The sequence below is a fragment of the Triturus cristatus genome, chromosome 5_1 (assembly GCF_964204655.1).
Source record: "Triturus cristatus chromosome 5_1, aTriCri1.1, whole genome shotgun sequence".
In the NCBI taxonomy this organism is placed as follows: Eukaryota; Metazoa; Chordata; class Amphibia; order Caudata; family Salamandridae; genus Triturus; species Triturus cristatus.
The window spans coordinates 124,591,726-124,616,483 of NC_140587.1; the positions used below are offsets into that span (position 1 = coordinate 124,591,726).

Here is a 24,758-nt window from a genome sequence, read left to right on the forward strand (position 1 = left end):
TTGGAGATCCGGAGGTCCTCGGTGAACCAGGCGGCTTTCTTGTTGATGTGGTTGGTTGTAGAGGTCTTGAGAGGGGCAAGGGTGTTGGCGCAGTCATTGATCCACTGTGTGAGGTTGGTCGTGGCGGTGTCTGGGTCAGTGGGTGGTCTCAGGGCGAGGGCGGTAGTCAGTTGGTCCTCGGTGACCTTGCCCCAGCAGCTTCGTGGTAGCTGTTGGGTGCGGTGGTGTGTGGTGGGTTTTCTGAAGGTGAAGTGGACGCATCTGTGGTCGGTCCAGTGTGGTTCGGTGGTGTGGTTGAAGGAGACGTGGGGGCTTGCGGAGAAGATGGGGTCGAGCGTGTGTCCAGCGGCGTGAGTAGGTGTCGTTACGAGCTGTTTGAGTCCGAGGTTGGCGGGGTTGTCGATCAGGGTGGTGGAGTTGGCGTCGTTGTTGTTCTCGAGGTGGAAGTTCAGGTCCCCGAGGAGGATGTAGTCCGTGGAAGCGAGGACGTTGGTGCTGATGAGGTTGGCGATGGTGTCACTGAACTGTGGGCGGGGTCCGGGAGGTCTGTAGATGAGAGTTCCTCTGAGGGTGGTGTTGGGGTCGGTGTGGATCTGGAAGTGCATGTGCTCAGCGGTGGTGAGGGTGTCATCGGTGTTCGTTGAGATTTTGATGGAGTCTTTGTGGATGATGGCGATTCCTCTTCTCACTCCGTTGGTATGGTCTCTGCGGGAGATCTTGTAGCCCTGTGGGATGGCTATGGCGATGTCTGGTGCTGAGGTGGCGTTCAGCCAGGTCTCCGTCAGGAAGGCGACGTCAGGGCGGTGGAGTCTAGGAGGTCCCAGAGTTCGATGACGTGCTTGCGAGCGGAGCGGGTGTTGAGGAGGATGCAGCGGAGGTGGTTGGGTTCTCTGGCTGTTGGTGTGGAGGGTTGGATGCTGGTGAATCTGCAGTTCCGGCAGGTGAAAGGCCCCTGGGTGCGTTTCGGGGTGGGCCGGTAGCAGGGGTGGTCTCGTCTGGTGTTGAGTGCGTGGAGGGTGCTTGCGTCGTAGTGCAGTCTGGCGTTGCGAGGGGTGCGGTGTCCAGGGGTTCTGGCGCTGGGTGCGGTCCAGGCGCGGACGGGCGCAGACGGGCTTGCCTTAGGCGTCCTCCATATGAGGGCAGAGGGAGGGAGGAGCAGCTGGGAGGTGGGAGCGTGGCAGCCAATGGGAGTGAAGGGGGTGGGGCCGCAGGGGCTCAGCGGCAGGGGAAAACCCAGGGAAAAAACAGCAGGAAAAGACGGCGGGAGAGGGACAACAGAGCACAGGGGTACAGAAAGCAAAACACAGGGGCACAGAATGAAAATACAAAGTGGCACAGAAAGCCAAGCGCAGGGGTACAGAATAAAAAAGGGAGCGAGCAGTCAGGCGGCAAAAGCGGCAACGGAGGTTCAACCCGCAGGGGGCTGCGTGGCGGATGGGGGGAGCGACCTGCCTGGTGACAGGGTCAAAGTGTCGCATTTACCATCTTAAGAGAACTAAGCTATTTCTACCATTTTTAAAGTACAGTATTGTGGATTTTTGTTATTTATGGTCTTGTGTTAAATCTATATAAAAGATACCTATTTTTATAATACAACCTGTGTGGCGTACCTTTATAGTGTTGCCACTATATTACTGTATGTGTTCACAAATGCTTTACACACTGCCTTAGAGATAAGACTGTCTGCTCGTGCCAAGCTACCAAGGGGGTGAGCAGGGGTTATTTTAGGAGTGTACCCCCTTACCCTGACTGGACGCAAGGGTCCCTATTCGGTCAAAGGTACCGACCTCTGCCAACTAGAGACCCCCAAATCTAACAAGGTCCTAGGAAAACACAGGATGACTCTGGGCCCAGCATTAAAATAACATACCTGCAGTCCGATTTGCTGAAGGTCCAGGCACTTCAGACAAATGCTAAATAACTTCACCTCTGAAGGATACACTCTTGTGACCTTAGCATCTAGTACCATGCCCAATTAATGAATTGGTGTCAGATCCCTATCAATTTAGGAGGAGTAAACAACGACATTTCATCCTTTACTTTTTAAAAGAGTGAAAATACTGAACTTTGGTGTTGCAACAATCTAAAGTTGCACATTTCACAATACTATAAACTGTAAATAGTAGAGGTAGTTCTTTCCTCACAACAATTTATTTACCCAGTACTGCACCATTAGCATTATCATCTACAAACCCAAAAGCCTCTCTGAAACGATACAATGTAGAGAACCAGAAGACACATTCTTTAGAGTGGTTTTGGAATACAATGGTAATTTCAATTATTTGCGGAAAACAAAATAACACCGAGCATTGGATAGCATTGTGTGATTTCTGTGTATTGTAAGGAACTCCATTGATGTTGAAATCAAATTCATGTTACAAAGTTGTGTGTGCTTTTCTTACTGCTCAGGGGACAATATTGAAGGTAGAATCTGGCAAGAAGAAACAATTAATTGAATAGATATGCCCCAGACAAAAAAATTATGTATCTTCGGTAACTCTCTTTCTGATGGATGCTATAACCAACTGCATATTCCACACCCACAAGGCTCGATGAGGAGAATTGTGTAGTAGTACCACAAGGTGAAATTGTGTGGCCCTTGCTGGTTCCATATGCATATAAGCACCACCCCTGCGAGCTGACTTTAGTTCCTTGTCTTTTGCCTTTCCGCGCTCTCAGACGTGGAAAGTGAACAATTGTTGGTAACAATGTGATGACTACTAATTTGGGACAAATGTTAAAAAGAGACCTATCTGAAGAATGTGAAGGTGGGAGGACAGTGAGGCATTTGTGGTAAGTAAGAGTATTCATCCAAAAGAGCATTACTAAAGGTGACTAACTTGCTCTTCTGATGTATACGTCTAACAGAAGAATCCTCACCTAAGCATAAATACTAAAACCATACTTCCAAAAGTTGGAAGCCTGTGTATTGGGCTTTTTATTTTTTATTTTGTTGCAGTTAGTAAAAAAAAAAAAATAAGAGATGCAAAGACTGAACAGTTGATGCGCAAAGCAATATTAATGAGATACATAATAAATGCTGGTTGATTAACACATATTGCAAAGTCTCCATTCCAATATTTCCAAAATATAAGTATTGGGCTTAGACTAAAATGTCTTGAAGAACTTAGCGAGTGAACCGACCATCCTGCCAGACCTGGCTGCTAAGGCAGTAATGCTTTATGAATGTATGCACCAACACATATGTTGCAGTCTGGCAGATATCAAGGCCAACATAGTGGTAGCAGACTTGGCCCTGGTGGAATGGGCCCTCAGACATTTCAGGGATGGCAGATCTTAATGCAGAGGACTATCCACCTCATCAAGGTACTCCTTCACACATCCTTCCCCTTTTTCACTCAGAAGAACCTCTCAAGAAGCTGATCCTTGGTACAATCTACGTAAAAGCTAAAAGCTGATTTGTGTCCCAACAATGCAGCCTGTCCTCCTTTTGAGAGGTATTGGGGAAACAAGAACACAAGTGAAAGATTGCCCAACATGGAAGGGAGTCACAACTTTCGTTAAAAAGGCCAAGGAGTCCCTAGCATCAATTTATCCACAAAATACGTGGTGGATGGTGGTTGCACTGACAGTGCTTGCAGAACACTGATGCTATGGTATAACATAATCGCAATGAGTAAAATAGTCTTCAAGGTCAGGAGACGCAGCGAGCAGCTATGCATATACTCTAAAGGTGTGCACATGATGAATGTCATGACCAAGTTAAGGTCCCACTGTGGTATCACAAATGGTTTGGAGGGAACAAGTCTTGTGCAATTTTGAAAGCTTTTGGCACTAAGTGTTCTAGAGAGAGGCGAAAATATCTAGCCAGGATTCCCCTCGCTGGTGCAATACTCCCTGTGCCACCTCCAGATATAGATGACACTCATGATCTGACAGATGACGACTGCTTAGCTTGTCTGTTCTGGCTTTCAAGGGCTCTGTGAGGTGGTTTCCAACCATAAAGATGCCCTGGCACTCTAGCCGTCTACTGAGGCACAAAGCCTCCTGGCACAGGACCCCACTCTGCTCTGCTTGCTGCAGTACCACAGGTTGGTGGTATTGACTGTGAGAACTTCCCTCACCTTTCCTTTAATGGATGACAGAAAATCCTTCACGGCCAGACAAATGGCCCGTAGCACTAGTAGGTTTACGTGGAGCGATCCACTGGAGAACATAGCCCACTGATCTCCACCCCCACAGGTGAACTCCTGCCACCCCCAACCCTGTAGTGATGTGTCCATCACCTAGGTCTGCTCTGGGTGGGAAAAGGAGAGTGGTCTGTCACAGAACTAACTGTGATCGGTTAGCCACCAATGTAGATCTTGAGACCTGGTTGGTGTCGGAAAGGTGGCCAAGATGAAAGGCCATTTGGATTTCAAATCCCAATGGAGGGCTCCCATGTGTAACCTAGTATAGTTGACAAAGTGTATACACGAGGCCAAGAAGTCACAGAACCACCCTCACCTAGATTCATGATCAAGCCTGAAACAACAGGATCATAGTCATTCAGTCTCAGACGTGTTACTGGTGATTTATAGCCATGTTCCCCACGTGTCCGGGATCTCCTCAATGAAGAGGAGGTATGGGAATAAAGTAACTCCTGACCTCTGAAGATGGGCAGCAACTATCACCATCGTGACCAACCAAGGGGTGCTGCTGATGCCCAGAATGTGAACAACAAACTCATGTGACCACTTTCACCCGTAGACAAAAGTCTGTGAAACTGCCAGGTGGGTATATGAAATAACATGCCTGTAAGTCCAAGTACTCCATCCAGTGTCCCAGGGACCAGAGCTTGTTGGATCTGAACCAAAGTGAGCCTTTTTTTTAATTTTGCCCATTTTCAAGGGTCAGAGGTTCAAGTTAGTCAGGAGGCCAATGTACTTTTTTGTGACAAGGAAATAGCAAGAACAACAACCTCCAACTTTCTCTGAATCCAGTAGATTCTCTATGGTACCAATGAAGAGGAACAGGCATACCTCCTGTAATAGGATGGGCAGATGCTATGCTAAAAATCATTATGAAGTAGGAGGAATACTGGATGGGGAAGAGAGAAAAAGACTGTATAAATAATTAGCAAGTCTTATCTGTCGTATGTGGTGGATTGCCCACCTTGGGGATAGTGCTGAATCCTGCCACTTCACTGGTTGGGCATGGGCTGCTGAAGGCAAACTAAAGTGGTTTGTTGGCTGTTTCAGCAGGCAGTTAGAATACTGGTGCCCTTGCTGACCAATGTGTTCACACTCAGTTTCTCGTATGCCATCCTAAAAGGACTTGGCTGCATCATTTGCTGGGAATGCTGCCTCTACCTACACACCAGCCCTCTGGAACAGCCCCTAAATTTCCAGAACTGGTGCAGAAATGGTTTGCCGCGGGTTAACGGCCCCTAAGAACGTGCCTTAGCTCTGCTGCCTGTAAAGTGTTTCAAAGAGGAGTCCACCGTATCTCCAAATAGGCAAGACCCATAAAAGAGCGCTTCACTTACCACAGCCTGTATATTGCCAGAGAATCAATGGACCTCATCCAGGCATGTCTTTAAAGGCCAACACTGGTGTCCAAGCGTCCTACCAATGAAATCAGCGGTATCCATACCGGCACGGATAACATTCTTGGTAGACTGTGTAGGAGAGTAGGGTCTGCAATCCTATGATCACCCAGATTTTTTGCTTTTGCTTCATTGGTTTATGACTTTCCCCGGCTGTGGGCCTGCCAATCAGACCCGCAGCCTAGCTGTTCTCTCTCGAAATTACACATATGTACATTAGGTGCATCCACCAATTGGAACTGGGCCGCCTTGTCAGTCCCTGTCTCAGCATACCACAGGTATCCAGGGCATCGGTGTACCCAGGGCCTACCAGGGGCTGCAGCATGTATTATGCCACCCCTGGAATGGCCGCCCAAATCTGACACAACTGGATGCACGACAGCTGGGGCAACGTGGTGTAATCACCCGTTGCTGTAGGTGTAGTATTCCTACACCTAACCCTAAAATGGACACATGGATTCCTATCAGTCACTCCTATGGCAGGCCTTATCAATCCTGAAGGCAGAGTGCAGGGAATCATGTGGGACGGTGCTCTGGCGCGAGCTGAGCCCGTCGACGGCTTGCGGAACCAAGTCCTAATAGCCGTTCCATGGTGACCCGGGCCAACTATTTTTAAATGCATTATAATCCTCGCGGTTATTTGCTAACTTTGGCATCGCATCACCTACACATGTCGAGTAAGGTGTCATATGAATCGGAATACGAACCCCTCGCCGGTTCTGGCGACGGGGTTAGCATTCCCCCCTTTTAGAGGGGCACGACATGGAAGTAACCTTGAACCCCGGTTAAAGTTGACTCAAGCCTCAGCATCACAAAATGGATGCTGCCACCAGACACAAGTCTGACCTCCTGCTGCTGGGAGACCTTCCAGCGAGGGGAGCTTGGACAAAGGGTTTCCTGTCGAGGGCGGTGTTAGCACCATCCCAGACAGGGTTTGTGTATCCCAGGTAGGCAGGGCTGAAAGGAAGGTGATTGCCAGTGGCACCCCGGTGCTCACTGTGCATAGCCCGGCTCAAACCAGTTTCGGGGGCACACCAGCCCCTGAGCTGGGGCAAAGCCGGACAAAGGAGAGGGGTGTAACCACCCCCCTCCTGGCTCCACCCATAGGTAGAACCTAGTCACGGGCCAGCCCCTTTTTCTTAGAATAAAGGTAGGAGCGAGTCCCCTTCCCAAATTGGATAATTCTGAAACTTGAACTACTTTCCACGAAAGGAACTCTTGACTATTTCTGAAGACTCTCCCTTGTGGCTAAGGAGTAGCCACCCTGCACCAGCAGGCACCACCTAAGCGCTTGCGGTTTGCTGTAAGTCTCTCCTACGGATCAAGACTGCCCAGCTCGACGAGACCCGAGTTCCCTGCCATCTCTGACCTTTTACCTCCCTCATCAGCCCAGCTGAGAGTCGTAGGTGTGACGAGACCTGCGGGACCGGCCATCTTCAAAACCTGCACGACGCTTATCTAAGCACGCCCACCGAGGGACCCTCGAGTGAGTGCACCTAGGGTTTGAGAAGCCCTAACCCTGAGCAGCTCCAGCACCGAAGTCTGCCTTCCCAGCATCCCCGAGATCTGCGTGGGGGCCCTTCCGCTCCTTGCTGTTCACCGCGTTGTTCGACCACTTGCCGACCGGCTTGTGGCCCTCTTCACGACGCACCATGTTTGTTTCATCACTGGTCTGGTTGCTCCAGACTGGCTCTTGCTCCCCTTCAACAGAGGAGTACCACAGACCCTCCTGGTCCACTCCAGACGCCATCTTGACTCCACCGCGTGGGCTTGCCACTGCCAAGATCCGCTGCCCCATTCCTGGGCCCAGCATCATCGACAGCGGACACCTGCGTGGGACAGCTCGCCCTCCATCCTGGTCGCCGCCGCGCCTCCTGGTCCGAGGAACAGCCGAGTCCGACGTCATCCACTCACCTGGTCGAGGTGACTTCAGCCGGTACCCCCCTGGTGCGCACACGATCGCTGGCTAGCGGTTGAGAACTGAGTCCCCTCTGCTTTCAGGTTTCCTTCATCACCGATCCAGGTTTGGATCTCGCTGAACATCGACACTGGTCGCCTGCCAGCAACTCTTCTTCCAGGCTCCTGAGACTACAACGAGGACTTCCGACATCTTGCCGAACCTTCCACAGCCGCAGCCTCTGGGCTAGGTAACTCGAGCATTTCGGTGCTCCATCGCAGGTTCGCTTTACAAGTGTCCAGTTCCTTTTTCGTTTAGTCCCACTGATCGGATCACTCCGGAATCAGTAACTTTAGACTTTCTAACTTCTCCCCTTCCACGTACAGTGTAATGGTTTCGTGCCCTCGGGCATTTGTGTAAATTGTGCAACCAGAAGTATTTTCCTAAGAGTTTTGTATTGTGCTTAGCTCCCTGACTCATAAAGAGCCAGGGTAGTCTTGTTATAAATAAATATCCTTTATTTTCATAACAACTTGTGTGGTGTCCTTTCACTTGGTGTTCAAGGGGTATATGTGATGGTAAACAGCTGGCTTAACACGCCCTCTAGAGTTTAGCCTAAGACTGCTCGTATCCACGCTACTAGGATAGCTGGTCTATAAGGTTGACTTACAACCAATCATCAATAAGGGTTGTTTGGAATGATACACAGTGATCACTAGAATAGTGAGCACTACATATCAGGCCAACTTCTCACATTGGTGAGCAGCGGTTGGGATTTGAGCTTGCTGTTGTTTTACCACACACGTATCCTAAGAATATCGCAGTGAAAGATCACATAAGTACCCAGGTACATATAACTTAACTTAGAATACTCCGAGTTCTACTGAACCGGCTGTTGTAGTGTAACAGGGCTTAGCACACCCTGACTACAACTCTTAGCAAGGGATCAGTAGGTAAACACATAGTGTAGGTAGGTGCATCACTTACACCTCACTAGAAAAGCATGTCGGTCCACGGAGAGTCTTCGCAGACTCCCTTAGTGGTCGGTGACCCTCCACAGGTCGTGTCACGATATGCAGCTCTTAGCTTCAAGGAGATGCGACAACTGTGCGCCTCCAGGAAGCTAAACCAGGGTTCTAACCCTACCATCGCAATTCTGATAGGTCTCTTAGAGGCGTACGATGCTAGGAGGTCCTCTAACACAGGTCCCCCCAGTGCTGATGGGAACATGCCTCCCTTAGAGAGAACCCTCGGTGACCCAGACCTCGACCTCCACACAGAGGAGGAGGACGAGGAGGAGTTATCAGGAGACGAGGCAGACAAAGGTCCAGTGGTAGTCGGCAGGCTTACAAGGACCAACTTAAGCAGGCATGAGAATGGAACTGGGGGAGCCCCGGGCCCACGCTCAAGCAGGCCTAACCTTGGGAACGGACGAGCTAGGTCTCTCTCCAGAGGCTCTGGCAGATCGGTTCACACACATGTCTCTCAGGCATCTTCTCAGAGAGGAATGACGTCCCCTCAGAGAAGGGAGCATGAAGCGAAGATGAGGGAAGTCAATCTGAGGATCGAGCGGGAAGAACTTGCCCTCGCCAAAGAAAGACTTGCCCTGGCCCGAGAGCAGAAATTAAGTGGGTTAGATCCCACTGGTGGCAGCATTCTCAATAGAGAGAAAGACAGGGGTATAGACACTAGACACCTGAGTAAAATAGTGCCCCCCTTTAAACAAGGGGACGACATCCACAAGTGGATAACTGCCTTGGAGAGGGCCTGCACTGTCCAGTGCGTCCCCCCAAGTCAGTGGGCAGCTATACTGTGGCTTTCCTTTGAAGGTAAAGGAAGAGACAAGCTCCTCACTACTAGAGCTGAGGATGCTAACAACTACCAAGTCCTGAAGAACACACTGATTGATGGGTTCGGCTTAACCACGGAACAGTACCGGGTGCTGTTCCGGGACACCCAGAAGATTCAGTCTCAGGATTGGACTGACTTTGTCGATTGTGCCACTAAGGCTTTGGAAGGCTGGTTGCTGGGTAGCAAGGTTACTGATTACACAGGATTGTACAATCTTATCATGCGAGAACAGATTTTAAACCACTGTCAGAACCAATTGTTGCATCAGCACCTTGTCGACTCGGATCTGACCTCTCCCCAAGAATTGGGAAAGAAGGCAGACAGATGGGTCAGAACAAGGGTCAAGCAGAACCAGAACCAGGGTGGTCAGAAGAAAGCAGACCAAAAGGGTAGTAACAAAAACGAACAAAATGACCAGAAGTCTTCGACAGGTCCCCAACAAACCAAATAGGGTGGGGGTCAGGCTTCACAGAAGAAGAAGACTCAAGAAGGCCAGTCAAAAAGGTGGTGCCAATACTGTAAAAGTAAGACTCACTGGTTTAGTGAGTGCACCAAGAAAGGAGGGCAAACTCCTGCCACTGCAGCCCCTAAGGCACCTGCACCCCCTAGTACAGTCAGCAGTGGTAGTGCGCCTCCCAAGGCATTAGTTGGGTTAACCTTGGGAACCGAGGGGAGTGACGACTTAGTCGGCACACTCACTCAGGCCGTCCTTGTCTGTACAGGGGATATGGATATGTCCCCTGATGCCAGTCCCAATACTTTGGGCAAATACAGACAGACACCTTTGATTAATGGAAAAGTGGCTCAGGCCTACAGGGACACTTGTGCCAGTGTCACCATGGTGACGCCTAACTTTGTGGACCCTGGACAGATCATGCTAGGTACCAGTTACCTAGTGACCAATGCCAGCAACGTCACTACCAATCACAGTATGGCAGTTGTTGATTTCTCCTGGGGAGGGGTAAGTGGCCCGAAAAAGGTTGTGGTTAGTTCAGACCTCCCCGTAGAATGTCTGTTGGGCAATGATTTGGAAACGTCACAATGGTCAGAAGTGGAGCAGAGGACTCACATGGAAATGTTAGGCTTGCCAGCACATGTCCTTGCTGTGACCAGGTCACAGGCCAAAAGGTGCCCCACTGAACAAGTGCTGGATCCTGGAAGAACGGACCAGACACCTTCCAAGAAGAGGAGCAGTAAGGGTAAGGCTTCGCCTTCCCCCTTGCCCCAGGTCGAGGATCAAGTCTCTGAGGAGGCTGACCTTAAAGAACTGAGGGAAACTGAGCCGAAAGAGCTTGAACCTGGTCAGGTTGAGTTTCTGGGCTCAGGGGGACCCTCCAGGGAAGACCTGGGGAAGGCACAGTTAGACTGCCCCTCCCTTGAACCCCTCAGACAGCAGGCTGCTGCTGAGGCTGCAGGGAACGCCACAGGTACCCACAAAGTGTACTGGGACGATGGACTCCTGTACTCCGAGGCAAGAGACCCCAAACCTGGTGCGACCAGGAGGCTGGTCATCCCCTTGTCTCTGAGAGGTTTCCTTCTTACCTTGGCCCACGAGATTCCCCTTGCAGGTCACTTAGGCCAGAATAAGACTTGGGACAGAATTGTTCCACACTTTCACTGGCCCCACATGTCCGAAGATACGAAGGAGTTTTGCCGCTCCTGTGTCACTTGCCAAGCCAGCGGTAAGTCAGGTGGCACGACAAAGGCCCCCCTCATACCACTACCGGTGGTGGGGGTACCCTTTGAACGAGTGGGGATCGACATTGTCGGACCAATGGAACCCCAGACAGCATCAGGGCACAAGTTTATACTGGTGGTGGTGGACCACGCCACTAGGTATCCTGAAGCTATTCCACTTAGGACCACTACAGCACCTGTGGTGGCACGGGCCCTACTTGGAGTGTTCTCCAGAGTGGGCTTCCCTAAGGAGGTCGTCTCAGACAGAGGTGCAAACTTCATGTCGGGATATCTGACTGCAATGTGGAAGGAGTGTGGTGTCAACTACAAGTTCACCACACCCTATCACCCACAATGCAATGGGCTTGTTGAGAGATTCAACAGGACCCTAAAAGGGATGATTCACGGACTACCTGAAAAGCTTCGGCGGAGATGGGATGTCCTGATACCCTGCCTCTTGTTCGCCTACAGAGAGGTCCCGCAGAAGGGGGTTGGCTACAGCCCTTTTGAGCTTCTGTTCGGACATCCTGTAAGGGGACCCCTTTGTTTGGTAAAGGAAGGATGGGAGAGACCTCTCAGAAAGCCGGCATCGAACATTGTGGACTATGTACTCGGTCTCCGCTCGCGGATGGCGGAGTACATGGAAAAGGCGTCTAAAAACCTTGAGGCGAGCCAAGAATTACAGAAAGCTTGGCACGACCAAAAGGCTGTCCTGACTGTGTACCAGCCTGGACAGAAGGTGTGGGTGCTGGAGCCAGTGGCCCCAGCAGCACTCAAAGACAAATGGTCTGGGCCCCACACGATCATTGAGCAAAAGGGAGAGGTCACCTACTTGGTAGACCTGGGAACTCCCCGGAGCCCCCACAGGGTGCTCCATGTAAACAGGCTCAAGGCATATGTCGACAGGGAGGGCATGGGCTTGCTCATGGCCACAGACGAGGGACAGGAGGAGGAGAGTGACCCTCTCCCGGACCTGCTCTCTCAGAACCCTGACGATGGGTCAGTAGATGGTGTTGTCTTTTGTGGCAGCCTCTCTGGACATCAACAAAAGGATTGTAAACAGGTTCTTCAATCCTTTCGACATATGTTCTCTCTGACGCCCAGTCAGACCAATTGGTGTACCCATGAGGTCGACACTGGGGACAGTCTGCCCGTAAAGAGTAAAATCTATCGGCAACCTGATCATGTCAGAGACTGCATCAAGACGGAGGTGCAGAAAATGTTGGAGCTGGGAGTCATTGAACCCTCGGACAGCCCCTGGGATAGTCCCGTAGTTCTCGTGCCGAAACCTCACACCCAGGGCGGTAAGAAAGAGATGAGGTTTTGCGTGGACTACAGAGGTCTCAATGCAGTCACTAAGACTGACGCCCACCCAATACCAAGAGCAGACGAACTTATCGACCGGTTGGCTTCGGCCAGCTACTTAAGTACGTTTGACCTGACAGCTGGGTATTGGCAAATCAGGTTAGCTGAGGAGGCCAAGCCCAAAACAGCATTTTCTACCCCGGGTGGGCATTATCAGTTCGTGGTAATGCCCTTTGGTTTGAAAAATGCACCTGCCACCTTCCAAAGGCTGGTGAATCGAGTTCTCACTGGGTTGGACGACTTCTGTGCGGCGTATCTGGACGATATCGCTGTCTTTAGCTCCACCTGGGAGGATCACCTGGTCCACCTGAGGAAAGTGTTAGAGGCCCTGCAAAAGGCAGGCCTCACTATCAAGGCCACTAAGTGCCAGATAGGGCAGACACAGGTTGTATACCTGGGCCACCTTGTAGGTGGAGGCCAGGTTCAACCATTGGAGAGCAAAATACAGGTCATCCAGGACTGGGCTCCTCCAACCACCCAGACTCAGGTTCGAGCTTTCTTGGGCCTGACTGGTTATTACCGGAAGTTTGTCAGAAATTATGGATCCATTGTGACCCCGCTAAACGACCTGACAAGTAAAAAGATGCCAAAAAAAGTTCAGTGGACAGCAAGCTGTCAGAAGGAATTCGATGACCTAAAGCAGGCCATGTGCACAGCACCTATCCTAAAGAGTCCAGACTACTCCAGACCATTCATTGTCCAAACAGACGCTTCGGAGCTGGGTGTGGGAGCTGTTCTATCTCAACTGAATTTTGATGGTCATGACCAGCCCATAGCTTTTATTAGCAGGAGGCTGACCCCCAGAGAGAAGAATTGGTCAGCTATTGAGAGGGAGGCCTTTGCTGTGGTTTGGGCCCTGAAGAAGTTGAGGCCATACTTGTTTGGCACTCACTTCAAGATTCAGACCGACCATAAGCCCCTCTTGTGGCTAAATCAAATGAAGGGTGAAAACCCCAAACTACTTAGGTGGTCCATTTCCCTACAGGGGATGGACTTCACAGTGGAGCATAGACCTGGCACTGATCATGGCAATGCAGATGGGCTCTCCAGGTATTTCCACTTAGAGCAAGAAGACTCACCTGGTCAAGGTTAGCTTATTGTCCCAAAGTTTGGGGGGGGGGGTCATGTAGGAGAGTAGGGTCTGCAATCCTATGATCACCCAGATTTTTTGCTTTTGCTTCATTGGTTTATGACTTTCCCCGGCTGTGGGCCTGCCAATCAGACCCGCAGCCTAGCTGTTCTCTCTCGAAATTACACACATGTACATTAGGTGCATCCACCAATTGGAACTGGGCCGCCTTGTCAGTCCCTGTCTCAGCATACCACAGGTATCCAGGGCATCGGTGTACCCAGGGCCTACCAGGGGCTGCAGCATGTACTATGCCACCCCTGGAATGGCCGCCCAAATCTGACACAACTGGCTGCACGACAGCTGGGGCAACGTGGTGTAATCACCCGTTGCTGTAGGTGTAGTATTCCTACACCTAACCCTAAAATGGACACATGGATTCCTATCAGTCACTCCTATGGCAGGCCTTATCAATCCTGAAGGCAGAGTGCAGGGAATCATGTGGGACGGTGCTCTGGCGCGAGCTGAGCCCGTCGACGGCTTGCGGAACCAAGTCCTAATAGCCGTTCCATGGTGACGCGGGCCAACTACTTTTAAATGCATTATAATCCTCGCGGTTATTTGCTAACTTTGGCATCGCATCACCTACACATGTCGAGTAAGGTGTCATACGAATCGGAATACGAACCCCTCGCCGATTCTGGCGACGGGGTTAGCATTCCCCCCTTTTAGAGGGGCACGACATGGAATTAACCTTGAACCCCGGTTAAAGTTGACTCAAGCCTCAGCATCACAAAATGGATGCTGCCACCAGACACAAGTCTGACCTCCTGCTGCTGGGAGACCTTCCAGCGAGGGGAGCTTGGACAAAGGGTTTCCTGTCGAGGGCGGTGTTAGCACCATCCCAGACAGGGTTTGTGTATCCCAGGTAGGCAGGGCTGAAAGAAAGGTGATTGCCAGTGGCACCCCGGTGCTCACTGTGCATAGCCCGGCTCAAACCAGTTTCGGGGGCACACCAGCCCCTGAGCTGGGGCGAAGCCGGACAAAGGAGAGGGGTGTAACCAGCCCCCTCCTGGCTCCACCCATAGGTAGAACCTAGTCACGGGCCAGCCCCTTTTTCTTAGAATAAAGGTAGGAGCGAGTCCCCTTCCCAAATTGGATAATTCTGAAACTTGAACTACTTTCCACGAAAGGAACTCTTGACTATTTCTGAAGACTCTCCCTTGTGGCTAAGGAGTAGCCACCCTGCACCAGCAGGCACCACTTAAGCGCTTGCGGTTTGCTGTAAGTCTCTCCTACGGATCAAGACTGCCCAGCTCGACGAGACCCGAGTTCCCTGCCATCTCTGACCTTTTACCTCCCTCATCAGCCCAGCTGAGAGTCGTAGGTGTGACGAGACCTGCGGGACCGGCCATCTTCAAAACCTGCACGACGCTTATCTAAGCACGCCCACCGAGGGACCCTCGAGTGAGTGCACCTAGGGTTTGAGAAGCCCTAACCCTGAGCAGCTCCAGCACCGAAGTCTGCCTCCCCAGCATCCCCGAGATCTGCGTGGGGGCCCTTCCGCTCCTTGCTGTTCACCGCGTTGTTCGACCACTTGCCTACCGGCTTGTGGCCCTCTTCACGACGCACCACGTTTGTTTCATCACTGGTCTGGTTGCTCCAGACTGGCTCTTGCTCCCCTTCAACAGAGGAGTACCACGGACCCTCCTGGTCCACTCCAGACGCCATCTTGACTCCACCGCGTGGGCTTGCCACTGCCACTATCCGCTGCCCCATTCCTGGGCCCAGCATCATCGACAGCAGGCACCTGCGTGGGACAGCTCGCCCTCCATCCTGGTCGCCGCCGCGCCTCCTGGTCCGAGGAACAGCCGAGTCCGACGTCATCCACTCACCTGGTCGAGGTGACTTCAGCCGGTAGCCCCCTGGTGCCCACACGATCGCTGGCTAGCGGTTGAGAACTGAGTCCCCTCTGCTTTCAGGTTTCCTTCATCACCGATCCAGGTTTGGATCTCGCTGAACATCGACACTGGTCGCCCGCCAGCAACTCTTCTTCCAGGCTCCTGAGACTACAACGAGGACTTCCGACATCTTGCCGAACCTTCCACAGCCGCAGCCTCTGGGCTAGGTAACTCGAGCATTTCGGTGCTCCATCGCAGGTTCGCTTTACAAGTGTCCAGTTCCTTTTTCGTTTAGTCCCACTGATCGGATCACTCCGGAATCAGTAACTTTAGACTTTCTAACTTCTCCCCTTCCACGTACAGTGTAATGGTTTCGTGCCCTCGGGCATTTGTGTAAATTGTGCAACCAGAAGTATTTTCCTAAGAGTTTTGTATTGTGCTTAGCTCCCTGACTCATAAAGAGCCAGGGTAGTCTTGTTATAAATAAATATCCTTTATTTTCATAACAACTTATGTGGTGTCCTTTCACTTGGTGTTCAAGGGGTATATGTGATGGTAAACAGCTGGCTTAACACGCCCTCTAGAGTTTAGCCTAAAACTGCTCGTATCCACGCTACTAGGATAGCTGGTCTATAAGGTTGACTTACAACCAATCATCAATAAGGGTTGTTTGGAATGATACACAGTGATCACTAGAATAGTGAGCACTACATATCAGGCCAACTTCTCACAGACTGCATTCCTTTTTAACTTCAACACTTTAAGCACGAAAAGAAGTATTTGAAGCTCCAGCGGGAACAAGCAAGAAAACTACCAGAAATGAAGGACACCAGAAACAACATAAAATGTTCCTGTATAAATGCTGTAGCAAGCAGAGCAGAACAGCTCACACCTTACAAGCTTCACTTTGTATTAATGGAGTGCAAAACATATGTGAGCTGCAGAGAGAAAAATCCCAGGACTGGGACACCATTTCTGCCTTATTTTGTAAGCTCTTCCCTAAATGGTGTGTTGGACAAATGTACTGTGTAAGTAGGGAATTGGAAAATACAGTTTTTGGACAAGGTATGTTACAGGATCTCGCACACGTACAGAGAGTTTCTACACTTTATTAATTGCAGAGAGAACCCAATGGCACAGAACACGTCTCATCAATTTAAATTTCCAACAGTGCAAACAGTGTACTTTAGAGTTGGAACTCTTTACAACAGAAGATGACATCGTTCAACAGTTTTCAATAGCATGCACTGTAGAATATTAGACGTAATAGATTCCTCTTAGTATTGCTTTGCTTTGTACTGTACCCTAACAGTCTCAAGTATGGCCTAACACGTTCACACAAACCCGTTTCTTTAGAATACACGTGGAAAATAAGAATATAAATAATTTCCACAAATCAAGACTGCACATATTTTACTGTAGGGGACCGGAACCATTATTTAAACAGGCCAGTGTACTTACTTGTTTTCGGACGATGGCCAGTTTTCTTGCCGGAACCTGTAGAGAGTAAATAAATGTTTAAAAGCGACACTTCATATTACAAACAAAATACATCCTTCTGCAAGCATGTTCTTAAATGCAACACAAATCCTAGTCCTTGGCCAGGATTGTCTGAGTCCTGGACAATAAACTCTCATGGCCTAGGAATCGATGGATTTCAAGCAACAAAGAATGCGTTACTTACTTCCGGTAAGGCTATTTCCGGTCGATACTCTAACTGCAGATTCATTACTTTGTGATTCCTCACCCTGTGAATCTCCCTACACACTAAACTGGATCCAGAGACTGATGCAATAGCTACAGGTGAAGCCATTGGCCATTGTTGCAACTTCAACCCACCTCTGGACATGACAACACAGAGCTGCATAAAAGTGCCATTGCAGTATGCTGACTTCAGGTAAAACATTATTTCTTTCCATGCCAAAGACATAGAACATATCAGACAAATTCAGTTCAATTTTAATTTTATTCATTATGATTTGGAATTCCGAAGAATTCCACATAAAAATACATCTTAAAAACTATCTAATTTCATCTTGTCATTTCATCTAATAACACAGATGAGCAAATCAGTAGCAGCCATTCTAGAGGTTTTCCAGTGCCAAAAGGGGTGAACCATGAGTAGTCAAAATACCATACATGAATTCTTACAGACTTATACGGCCTTATAATCTAATACTATCATAAAACAGTCAGAATTAAAACTTATTGTAAAGTGCATACATTTAAAATTCGCTATACATTACTAGATAATGAACGAAATAACCATATAATAAAAGTTAATTTGTCTATTCACTAAACTGTACTGTATAACCTACAGCATAATGACAGTGCAGAGTAGTTCAATACTGTAGACTCGCCTTTTTTAGCGTGAAGCACACGATAGTTTAGCAGCAAAACAAGGATTTAGTAAGGTGCTTGAGATCATAGAGAATGAGTAACTAGCAGCAGAAAAAGTTTGTAAAAGTGCACATGCTTGATTTCAAACATAATAAATCGGCCTTAAAGACCGAAGGGTCAAGAAAGTGCAAGTGCTCTGTGCATACATATTAAAAAGATCGTGAAGTACATGATAGTTTAGCAGCAAAACAAGGATTTAGTTAGGTGCTTGAGATCCTAGAGAATGAGTAACAGGAAGCAGAAAAAGTTTGTAAGAGTGCACATGCTTGATTGTAAACATAGTAAATCGGTCTTAAAGACAGGCGAGTCAAGAAAGTGCAAGTGCTCAGTGCATACATATTAAAAGGATCTTTACGACATTAAAATATGTTTAAAAATTGTTTAAAAAAGCAAAAGATTTTAAAACACATGTGTTCAGATGGGGGGGACAACAGACAATTTCGGGCCTCTTCTGCTGTGGTGATATTACACTTTAAAAAACAATTCCTTAGATATCTACGATGTATTGATTGTAATGCGGGACAAACAAATAAAACATGATTCAGATCTTGTATACAGGAATTACATAAATCACAATACGTTTTGTGTCTAGTAATACCCTCCCAGGCTCCTGTTATAGGGGGAGTAAATTCAATCTCAGTAGCAGAATCACCCTGCGCACTTCATGTTTAAGATTCCGTAAAACATAAGGTTGGGGGTTTTTGACAATACTGCTCCCCACAATACAATCAGTATTTCTATTCTCTAAGCACATTTTAATATCTCTTTCACAAGAAACCCCGTAGATTGTTTTCTTAATGATAGTTTTGCACAGAACCGCCGCCCCGTCCTTATCTAAACCAAACATTGTTAATGCTTTTAAATTATTCCTAAAAATAGCACTTTTTAGGTCTCGCCTAGGCAGCGCTTGCGCTGTCTCGTTGAGACATGCAGTATACACTATAGTGTATATAAGCTCCACCCACTCTCCACCCATCATTTTCATTGGCTGGTGTCCTAGATGGTGCCTTCTGATTGGTTGTAGGCTTGTTAGTCCCTCCTTATGATGGACATTTCTTCATTTGTGTCCTTCCATGGCTATTAGCCCCTTTACTGCACAGACTACTTTCTTCCAATGCCTTCTCACACCCCCATACTATTGCATTGCCAATGCTTGTTTTATTTGTCTCTGCCAATGCTTGTTTTATGTGTCTCTGCCAATGCTTGTTTTATTTGTCTCTCCCCACAAAGCTTGTTTTATCTGAGATCTCTGTTTAATTATTTAGGATTAATACAGCCCACGCCGCGGACCTTCTTTTAATGATTTATCTTTATACAGCCCAAGCCGAGGATCGAACTCTGCTCTCCAACTCCAAAGTCGGCAGCTTTACATGTTACGCCACCGCTCGTCGCTTCAAAACAAGCCCCTTAAAGGGGTTTATCTTTGTGTCCATTGCGTGCACTATAGTGCCCCTGGGGCAAAAGCAGGGACCTACTAGAGTACTTTGTGGTCCCCCCGGGGCACAAGCAGGCATCCACTTCAGCATGCCTAAGCAAGCGTTTACAATGCAATAGGTCTCGGATTTACGCGAGTTTAAGCTATTGGAATTGTAAACGGCAATGTCTTTTATTCATGTTTTAAAATCCAAAACAAAAATAAAAGGCATTGTTATTTACAATAACAATAGCTCAAACTCACGTATGAGAAGAATGTTCCTGCGAGGACTCGGAGACGTGATGCGACGCGGGACCGGCGGGGGAGATGCCTCATCCTAGTAAGTTTTTTTAAATTTAATTAAACACTCCCCCCCACCCCCCCTCTCCCTGCGCGTACCCCTCTCCCCCGTCATGCCAGCCGCGACCGGGCGGCAATCACTGCATACTGTTTCCGACTTGTGCTGCCTTCAGTTCACGCATTAACTCCGGGGAATTCCAACTTTAGATTATGCACTGTATAATAGTGCAGGCGCATAAAAACAAGTGGCCATTCTCCTCAAGTCCATCTCTCTGTATGTGTTGCAGGCACAGTGCACCATTCCCTTAGCACACCAGCAATCATTTCTGGATTTGAGCCGAACTTGTGGCGGTCATTCTAACTGCAAAGTTAAAATAGGTCTTAAATACCTCTACTGTTTGGACAGGGGAGCAGCTGCGGCGCTTGCCTTGAAACCAAGCGGGGGCTTTTTGTGTGTTCCTGGCCTAAATGAACAAGAGCTGACAGCCCCTTCTGCGTTTCTTGGTGGCTGTTCATATTCGGCGGTTTCACTATGAGATATTTGTCTAACAGCAAACTTAAAGTCCAGTGGGAGCTGAGATAACCGTGATATTAAGAAACGAGAGGACAGACAGTGAAACAGAGGGAGGGTCCGGGGATAAAACATTTGGGACAGGATTTAAAGTAAGAATCAACATTCTCGAGAACAGGGGCTGGACAGCCTGGAAATCGACCGCACATGCTAGATTATTTATATTGGCGATTTCCCCTCAAGAGGGCCCTCGTGCCTTTGAGTACATTGTAGAGTACAGGAGGAGGAAGTGAGAACTGAATTTTGTGTGACTTTAGAAAATGTTTTATCATATTATGATGCTTTTTATTTCACTCCACTTAACTCGCCAAAGTGGCCGCTCAAATTCATCCACAATTAATTAGGCCCAACTTAATCCCATGAAATATAAATTCATTGTACAGACTCGTAAAACCACAATTTTAAAAGTATCAGGGAGTGGGAGGAAACACGAACTATCAACAGGCTTGGAGTGTCTGTTGGGCTTGATAGGATGAGGGGTATAGACCATTTACATTTCCTACCCAACACTCATAGGTCCATGTAAACATCCAAATAAATAAATGAAGTTCATGCTGCAAAACAATTAATTAAAATGAAAAGCTACCATGGCCAAATACTTTCCAGAAGTATACGGACTGAAGTACATGCAAATGACAGCACTACTGTGAATGAAAGAAAAGTGAACAATTATTTATATGCCTACAGTCAAATGTTGCACCTGCTGAATGATCTATTCTGCGACTTATTTCTTCAGTGAGATAGTTACTTGTTCCAACTGTGCCTTTATAGTATAATGTGAGAGGAGTTTTTAGCACTTCATTTTCGTGACTTTGCAATAAAAAAAAGGAAAATCCTACGTTTTTAGGACTTCATTTTCGTGACTTTGCAATAAAAAAAAGGAAAATCCTACAGATAGGTTTACTTTATTGCATTGAAATTTCATTAGGTTAGCACTTACTACACCCGACGAGGCATTGAAGCACTTTGTGTGAAATTCTTTATCCCTCTGGTTTGCTTGGGTTTTGAAGCCCCGGCACGAATAACCAGGCAGTGCTTTCATCAAAGACAATGGATCCTACCCAACACAGCTCTCGTGTTAATTACCACATTCCTCGGCCGAGTTAAAGAGCTCTGCTAAAGCATTCAAATTAATCTGCCACGCATTACATTGTCAGGTACTCCACAGGAGACAGGAGACTGAGTGATACACAAAACAGCCACTCAGAACAACATGAAAGAGTAACACTCCTATGAATAGACGCAAAGTACACTGTGCATTTTAAAGAATTGGTAACAATAGGTCTTTGCGACAGCTGCACTGTCAAGCCAGTCCTGAAAACCAACGGGATAGCCAATACATATGCTCTAGCACAGACACATAATCTATGCACATGAGACATAGTTCCCATAAATTCACATATATAGAGAAAGCAACACCAATGCCACCAATCATGAACATACGGGGCAATAGGCCTAAAGACATTTACATATTGTGGAAGGGTTCAATAAGGATGTGCTCTATTAAGCGCTGCTGTTTTGCACTGCATTGCGTACAGTGCTGTACTTTAATGTGCTGTGTATTGTTGTGTTATGTTATATTCTGCTTTGATGCTCACTGCTCTAATCAAGTGCCAAGGGGTTTACCGTATTGAATCGGATGTCCGGATTTGTGCTTTTGTCGTGTGCTATGTTGCACTGTATTATGCTATAGTTTTCTGTCCTGTAATGTGCGGTAGCGTTGTGCACTGTGCTTTCTATACCAGTCTTATGTTTGCTCCACAGTTCTGAGGCTTGCTGGACTGTGCTGTGCTTTGCTGCACTATACTTTGTGGTGTTTTACTTGCTTTGCTGCACTGCACTATTCTGCGCACTATTGATGTATACAGGAATGGCCAGCAGTCTGTGCTTTGCTGTACAGTGTTACACCAATCAGCGGCAGCTCTGCCACGGTTGAGCTCACAGCACTCTGACTCACAGACTTGGGCGATGGGCTCAGGGCTCTTAATTAGGGAGGAAAATGTCTAAATGTATGGAAGTGCATTTCAGAACCTTTGGACCTTTTGAAGCTTGAATTTGGACTCAAAGCTTCAAAAGGAGGTCATTAGCTGGGGTTATATGTGGCACTTCAGAAGTATTCCAATCGGAAGATATAGTTAACCCGGTATGAACGTTTCTTAACAGGGTGGTGTCAGTGGGAAGTAAGAGGTTTATTTGATTTTATTTTGGTTGTGATTAGTTTAAAGAGCTCATTTAGGAAAGAGAGCTGTTTCTACGACGCTGTTATATAGCAATAGGCCTCAGTCTCCTTGCAGTAGTAAGGGGGAGGTCAACATTTTTGTTTTCACAGTGCGCTTTGGGAATAAAAGGTTCAAACTATGAAAAATAAATAAAAAACGAAATAAAGCAAGTCAGAGAGTTCGCAAAGTGGCTAAATTGATTTTATTCACAGAAACAATAAAAATGTCATGATAACGCTGATGGTTAATGTTTTTCCTAGAGAGAGATCAGAGTTTTGTCTAGTGGAAGTTTTGACTCATGGAAAGGTAGCGCAGAATGTGCCTGCTGCAAAGAACATGTATCTGATGCAGATCACAAAATGCACATGATGTTTAGATGTTTAGTTGTTTGTTAATTAAAAAACATCTGTGAGGTACTCAGAAATGCATTGTATCTCGAAATCTGTTATGAAGATCTGTGGTTATACTGAATAAGCAGCTACCTAAACTGAATAAGCTACCTATGTTATATGACATTTCTTTATTAATGTAATAACTGCACTTTCACAATGCTTTATTAAACTTCCTGCTTTCTCAAATTTGCTTGAAAATGCACCATTTGTCCACTCTCTATTTCAAAATCCCCCCCCCCCCCCCCAACAACTCCCCTTAGGTTGTTCGGGCTCGCTCGCTACGCTCACTCGCTACGGTGCAGTATGACAATAATTTTACGGCTCACCACTTTCAAATGTCACCAGTCGCCCCTGTTCCTGTGCTAAGTTATCCAGGATGGTATATATATATGCGTAGCAGTGTGCCGCCTGACTGGCAGTTTGCTGCTTCTGTCATTGCATCCAGGTATATAATGCAACAAGTAACATTACGCCTACAGTAAGCCAGGACTATTGGCTTTGTCAATGACCGTTATTTGCATAAGATAAAAAAAAGCAACAACTAGGGCTTCGGTGTATAGAGTATTGAAAATGCTGCAGTTCTAAAATGATGAGACTGTGAAAGAACTATAACCATCTCTTTGAAGTTACATCCCAGTAAATGGTGGTTCTGCTGCAGAGGTAAGTTTTTTTCCCCTCTAAGGGTGAGGGCAAAAATAAGAGCCCGACAGGGACCCGTTTCAGCACCTGCTTTTTAGAACGGGGGTGCTGAGCACCGGCAGGACCCGGCCCACATAAAGCCCCGGGTATTGTAAAGAATCAGGACAGCACCTGGTGCTTCAAGATGCGGCTTCGAAGCACATGGGTGTAGGGTCGGCCAGTTTAGAGGCCACGAGGTATGGTATGTTGTGTTTCCCTTCTTTCAGCACAGCTCCTCCGTCTCCTGCTATGACCACTCTTCAGTTCTCACATCACCCGAGCAGGGCCGCACTACATTGTTAATCGGTGACGTAGCACATATATCGGTGACTCGCGCTCCAGGCCACATGAAATTGCCGGGGTAACGGTATTATCCTGTGGCCCCATGGGTCAGTCAGTGGCAAGATCCCGCGACCCCGCGAGGCAATAGGGAGAACCAGGCTGGGCCGTGATGGGGAACTGTGTGTCTTCCTGGCGTGGTGGGGAACTGTGTGTCTTCCTGGCGTGGTGGGGAACTGTGTGTCTTCCTGGCGTGGTGGGGAACTGTGTGTCTTCCTGGCGTGGTGGGGAACTGTGTGTCTTCATGGCATGATGGGGAACTGTGTGTCTTACTTTTATTTGTGAATCAGCTATCAGGTCTCTGCATCTTGAAACGGTGGGAGCGATGGAAAAGAGTCAGTCACAGCCTTTGAAATGGCACCTTGTCCAGATTCGGAAGTTATGCAGATTTCGTGTTACTCTCGAGCCAACCAGACATGTGTAAGGCTCGTGCCTTCTCAAAAGTCATAGGACGTATCCGGCTTTTTCTAAGAAGTGGGAGGGTCACTGAAAGCTCTAGCCAGGTGCCTGTCTCTGGCTCAGCTTGAGGCCAATAGGGCAGAGCTTCCATATGGCTGGCCAGATCCACGCTCTATCCTCGAGCCCCCAGAAATGTAAAAACATCACACACCTTGGATATTAAAAAGGTACCCATTTGGTGGCTGAATGGCATAATGTGAAAAGCTGCAGAAACGGTTTGCAAATGGAATCCGTTTAGTGCTTCTTGTTGGGGCGCTACTTCTGTCTCCACCTACCGAAGCAAGAGAGGCAAACGAACCACAGCCGCGCTTCACCTCGTCCTGCTTCACTGCTTGTGCTGTCTCTGCCTCTCTTTGTCTCGCATGCGCGCGATGCCTTACAAAGAGTGCGAAATCGCCCACCAATGAGACGGCAAACAAGCACTGAAAATGCAATAGGGCTCAAATTTACGCGAGCCCTATTGCATTTTACACAAAAGTGCGGGGGTATAAGAAGGCACTAACGGGAGGAGGTGGAGGGGTGGTAGTGGTGTAATAAGTGACAGACTACAGGAGGGAATGATGAGAGGCACGGGAACAAAACAGTTTTTCTAGTAAAGGGGCTGATAGCCTCGTAAGGATAAAAATGAAGTCATGACCGCCAGGAGGCGGGATTGAGAAGCCAAGCACCAATGAGAAT

At 48.0% G+C, this 24,758-nt stretch overlaps 1 protein-coding gene across 1 annotated transcript in view; it reads right to left on the reverse strand.

The window, feature by feature from the left end:
• The window catches only part of LOC146830356 (uncharacterized), a 993,685-nt gene that overhangs the window by 412,265 nt on the left and 556,662 nt on the right, over positions 1–24,758 (reverse strand). Inside the window, exon 9 of the mRNA XM_085603721.1 lies at positions 16,770–16,805. Coding sequence (XP_085459847.1) covers positions 16,770–16,805 — 36 coding nt within the window. The remainder of the gene's footprint in view (positions 1–16,769; positions 16,806–24,758) is intronic.